The following is a 5,623-nucleotide window of genomic DNA, read 5'->3' as shown; positions in this document are numbered from 1 at the left end:
AAGACAGTGAGTTTGATGGGATGTTAGCCAACATTTCAGAAGATTCTCAATCTTCTCAAGAGCTTGAGAAATCTGAGAAGTAGATAGATTAACGCTCCATGGAAAGACTTGGTCAAATACCATAGTCTTAAGTTCAGAAATTAATTCTACAGAAGTCATTCTTGAACTAAAAGTAAGAGGAGAGTGAAATGACTGATGTGAAGTGAATTGCGGTGTGATGGAGAAGAAGGATTGCAGAGATTATAAGGAGGAAAAGTAACAGAAAAACATGCTTAAGACTTATCAAATCATAAAAGCATGTGAGTTACTAAGTGGACGGTGCATTGAATAATAGAGTAAGAAAATTAACACAGTCAACATGAAATAAATTCACTCAAAACAAATACATGCATGCAAGATAGATGAAAGGGGTTTCAAGGCTTGGAAGAAGAGGGAAGATGCTCGATAAGGAATTTCATCATATCTTCCATTCTGCGGGAGGATTCTTGAATCTGCCTGCTCTGTTCAATCTGAACAAGTCCTTGCTGCTCAACCATCTGAAACAGTCTCTGCTGATCATCTTGAATTCTGTCAATTCTGGCAGCAAGAGTAGTAACTTCTGGAGCTGGAGCTGAGGTAGTAACTTCTGGAGCTTGAGTATGAGCAGCAACTGCAGCCTCTGATGACATTGCAGCATCAACTTGAATTGGCCCTTGCTTCTCAACTACATTAGCATCTGCATCTTCCAGGATAACTATGTCGTCAGAGCTGTCTTCTACAACCTCTGCTGGAATCATCTCAGCATCTTCTGAGGTACATTCAGAAACAACATATTGTCTTTCAGCCATAGCTCTTCTCAAGGGTTCACAGACACTGTGCAGCACTCTCTGCCTTGGCTCATAGGCTTTCTCATATGCATCATGAACTCTCAGGCGTTTCTCTCTGCTAAGCTGCTTCTGAAGTTCATAAGCTTTGCTTTTTGACCATCTTCCGAAGGCAGACCATAGACCATCAATAAGAGAGGCATCAAAATGATTATCAGTTACCTGATATAACCATTTCAGTCTTCTGGTGGCCTCTTCAGAGAACTCCTGAATGAGTTGAATAAGATTTTGAGGTCGGAAGGAGGTTGCCAAGGTCAGAACAGGCTGAGGAGTTCTGGTTGCATTGGAGCTTGAAGCATTTGAGCTATCAGGTCTGGGTTGTTCTGAAGGAATAGAATCAATCTCATGGTCCTTCTCTATGCCTGAATGATCTGATTCATCCATATGCTCAGCTTCAGAGATCGTTACTGGCCTTTGCCTTGAGGTAGCAGTCTTCTCAGGTGAAGTAAAACTCAGGTCTCGTGAGTTTACTGCAGAATAGTTGGACAAAGACACATAGGAAGTTTCAGGAGCATCTTGAAGCTGGTCTTCAAAGTTGGAAGCTACCTGTTGAAGAGGCTTCACATTGAAGGGCGGTTCAAGGATTTGAACATCATCATCCTCTTTTTCTTCCTCAGCAGAGATCTCACCAGTTTGAGTTATTAGGAGGGTCTGTGAAGTGGATGGAGGCTTGGGAGTGAATTGTTGAACCAAAGTTCTCAGAGTAGCCTGACTTTGAACAATACCTTGAATGAAGGGATTGAAAGGAGGTACAGGTTCAGTTGTGGTGGATGTGGAAGAGGTGTGAATTGGGATGGAAGGGATGGCAGTGGTAGCTGTTTGGATGGTTGATTTAGGAGCTTGTGTTTCAGCTTGTGTTTCAGGTTGAGTGGGTGCTGTTTGGGTTGAGGTAGGCATGGAAGTAGATATAGGCAGGGGTTGTTCAGGAATAACTACTAAAGCAGAATCAGAGTTAATGCTTTCAGTAATTACCTTACTTGGACTTCTGATGGGAGTGGTTCTGGTGAGTTTTGCAGCCCTTGCAGGATCAGAAGTGCTCTTTGATCTTCTTTCCCTTTGTGCTTCTGAAGCAAGGTCAGATGCCTGCTTTGATTCTGCCTCTTTCTCCTGAAGTGGACCCTTCAGAGGTAGTTTCCTTCTCTTCACTAAGGGTACTGCATCAGAATCCGTGGATTCTTCAGCTTCTGAAGATTCCCTTATAACCTGAAGTACATCCTGGATGATCTCACAGTCATCCTGCTCATCTTCTTCCTCAAAAATAACTTTTCGCCTCTTGGCTAGAGGAACATCATCATCTTCAGTCTCCTCACTTGAGGATTCTTCCAAAGAGTTCTCAGAGCTTTCAGACTCAGATAGTTGAGGTGATTGCACTGAGGTTTTCTTAGGAGGTTTTTCTGGAGTGAGTTCCCTGATGACCACTGACTTGGATGCAGCTTCCTTCTTTTTAGGTTCTTCTATCAGAATCCCTTTGCCCTTGGGATCTGAAGGCTTGCTGGTTGTTTTCTTTCCTCTCCTCGTTGGCATCTCAGGAGGACTGTCAGGAAGAGTTGTGACAAATTCTTCAAGGGTGATAGGATCTCCTTCACTTCTGAGCATCCTCACATACTCCAGAATGCATGCAGGACTGTCCTTTTTAGACCATAGAGGAAAGTCATTAACAGGATAGTTCTTCTGACGTATCTCCTCAGATGTGTCTTCCTTCGGTTCAATCTGAGAGGGTCTCCAATGGTCATAGCCAAATCATCATGAAGTCCCAGATCAAAAAGAGCCTTGACCAGTCGATTCTGAGTGAAGATATCTGAGAGTAACCTTCCATACGGAATGTAGGAAATAGACCTCTTGTTCTCTCCTCCAGTAGTTCTTGACTTCTCAACACATTCCTTCAGATAGTTGAAAAGCAGAAATGGCAGACATACAGGCTCACCCCTAGAAATGTAATACATGATTACCTTCTGAGTTGCATTGAGGTAATCAGTTCCGCCTGTTCTAGGATGGATGCAGGAAATGAAAATCTTCTGCCAGATCTTCATCTGAGGCTTCAGATCCTTTATAGCATACTTGGTCCTATCCATGGTCCAGTTGTTGTAAATAGCAAAATTGACATGCTTCCTCATGCCAGGAACATTGGCATCAACGTTCTTGATCCTTTTTCCCTGTTGGAACTCCATACCCAGTAGCTTTGCAATGGACTCTTCTGAAATTACAATCTTCCTATCCAGCACATGGGAGACGACGTAGTAGTCGTTGCAAACTGCATTTTTCCGGAATTCCACCACCAGTTTGTGGTAAATAGGACCACAGAGCCTATTGAAATAACTAGTCCAACCTTGTAAGTCGACTTGATCCCTGATGTCGAAACCATGATCAGCCAGGTTGTCGAAGTCCACTCTTGCTTCGTTGCACACAACCAGGTCTTCAGCTTTCTTGACACAGGTGACCACATTGGGTGTGTCCAGAATCTTTTGAGCTTCTTCAAATCTTTTAGTTTCTTGGTCTTTGGCAGTTTGTTTGGAAGAAGTAGTAGCACTTGCTCTTGATTTCCTCGATTTGCCCATGATTTTCCGGTAGAGAGGTTTAGGGTTCAGAGAAAGAGAGGAATATTGGAGAGAAGAGTAAGAATGAATGCAATGCACACGAAGAGTTTGAAAACCGTATGTGTAAGTGTGTGGGAGATCGTGTGCGAAGAGTGCGTGTAGTGGGTTAAATGGTAACCGTTGAGAGTTTAAGAAGAAAAGAGTTAAAACAAGATCAACGGTTCTAAAATAGATAGTCTGAAAATAGCATAGTGGAGGAGAGTAGGCATCATCATTATAGCAGATACACCACGCGACTCAAGGAACTATGTCACAAATGAAGTGACACGTGTATTGTTGCCTACCACAGAAGTTTAACCAGTGGGTTAAGTGCTTCTGATCGAGTATCTTCTGAAGGGGGTAACATCTGATGACTTCAGAGGTACCAAGGTCAGAAGTTCTGAAGAGAACCATACTCTGGACAAAAGTCCATGTTCAGGTTTTCAAGAATGAATAAAAATCTATCTTTTGTTAAGGGCTTAGTGAAAATATCTGCCCACTGATGGTCAGTATCAACATACTCTAATGATAGAGTGCCCTTCTGAACATGATCACGAATATAATGATACTTTACCTCTATATGTTTTGCTCTTGAGTGTAGAATGGGGTTCTTGCTGAGTGAGATAGCAGCTGTGTTGTCACAGTAAATAGGGACCTTCTTCAGAGATAAACCATAGTCCTCCAGATGATTCTTCATCCATATGGTTTGTGTACAGCACGTGGCAGCTGAGACATACTCTGCTTCAGCAGTTGATAGAGCAATTGTGTTATGTCTCTTGCTTGACCAAGTGACAAGATTTGCTCCAAGAAAATGGCAACTTCCAAAGGTGCTTTTTCTTTCCACTCTGTCTCCAGCAAAGTCAGCATCACAAAAACCTGAAAGTGTATACTCTAATGTTTTTCTATACATCAAGCCAAGGTTAGTGGTTCCTTTCAGATATTTGAGGATCCTCTTAACAGCAGTTAAGTGAGTCTCTCTAGGATCTGATTGGAATCTAGCACAGAGATGCACAGTAAATAATATATCAGGTCTGGAGGCAGTTAAGTAAAGAAGAGAGCCTATCATTCCACGATAGAGCTTCTGACAAACCTTAGAGGAAACTTCCTCTTTCTCAAGAATGCATGTTGGATGCATTGGAGTCTTAGAGATGTTGCAGTCACTCATGTTGAACTTCTTCAGAAGTTCCACGGTGTACTTCTTCTGATGGATATAGGTGACTCCTGGTCGTTGATCTATTTGAATTCCCAGGAAGTATATGAGTTCTCCCATCATGCTCATTTCGAATTCAGCATGCATCAGCTTAGAAAATTCCTTGCACAGAGAGGGATTAGCAGAACCAAAGATGATATCATCAACATAAATCTGAACTATAAGAATATCATTCTTATAGGTTCTGCAGAAAAGAGTATTGTCACCTTTACCCCTTACAAACTCATTCTGTAGAAGAAAGGAGCTGATCCTTTCATACCACGCTCTGGGAGCTTGTTTCAGTCCATAGAGTGACTTCTTGAGCTTGTAGACATGCTCTGGATATTTGTCATCTTCAAAGCCAGGAGGTTGCTTGACATACACTTCTTCAGAAATGTAGCCATTGAGGAAGACACTCTTGACATCCATCTGATGAAGAATGATGTTGTGATTGACTGAGAAGGAGATCAGTAGCCTTATAGCTTCAAGCCTTGCTACAGGAGCAAAGGTCTCAGTGTAATCAATCCCCTCTTGTTGACTGTAGCCTTGAGCCACCAGTCTTGCCTTGTTTCTTGTTACTTCCCCCTTTTCATTCAGCTTGTTTCTGAATACCCACTTGGTTCCTATGACATGGAAACCTTTGGGTTTAGGCATTAAGGTCCATACATCATTCTTGGTGAACTGATCTAGCTCTTCTTGCATTGCCAGAATCCAGCCTTTGTCTTCAAGGGGTTCATCAACTGATTTGGGCTCAATGAGAGAAACAAGTCCCTTCAGACTCAGAAGAGTCTCTTCTGAAGGTTTGAGCATAGACCTGGTTCTGATAGGAGCATCTTTGTTGCCAATAATCAGTTCTTCTGGATGAGAGACAGCTATTCTTTTCTTCTTCTGAAGCTGATCAGAAGTTGTTGGAGCAGCTTTAGATGCTTCTGCCTCTGGAGCAACATCCTCTGAGCTGTTCTTTGGTTGATTTGCTTCCAAATAATCAATGCTTAAAT

At 42.3% G+C, this 5,623-nt stretch overlaps 1 protein-coding gene across 1 annotated transcript; it reads right to left on the bottom strand.

Annotated features, from left to right (window-relative positions):
- Positions 1-413: 413 nt before the first annotated feature.
- Positions 414-3,418, bottom strand: LOC130744297 (uncharacterized). Its single transcript, XM_057596485.1, has 4 exons — positions 2,523-3,418; positions 1,947-2,451; positions 1,316-1,514; positions 414-787 (listed from the first exon to the last, which is right to left on the bottom strand). The coding sequence occupies exons 1-4, from the start codon at positions 3,416-3,418 to the stop codon at positions 414-416; spliced, it is 1,974 nt and encodes a 657-aa protein (XP_057452468.1).
- Positions 3,419-5,623: the final 2,205 nt, after the last annotated feature.

The sequence above is a fragment of the Lotus japonicus genome, chromosome 3, assembly GCF_012489685.1.
Source record: "Lotus japonicus ecotype B-129 chromosome 3, LjGifu_v1.2".
Classification (NCBI taxonomy): Eukaryota; Viridiplantae; Streptophyta; class Magnoliopsida; order Fabales; family Fabaceae; genus Lotus; species Lotus japonicus.
Note: the sequence above shows the minus strand (reverse complement) of the source record. Positions and strands in the feature narration are given on the sequence as shown.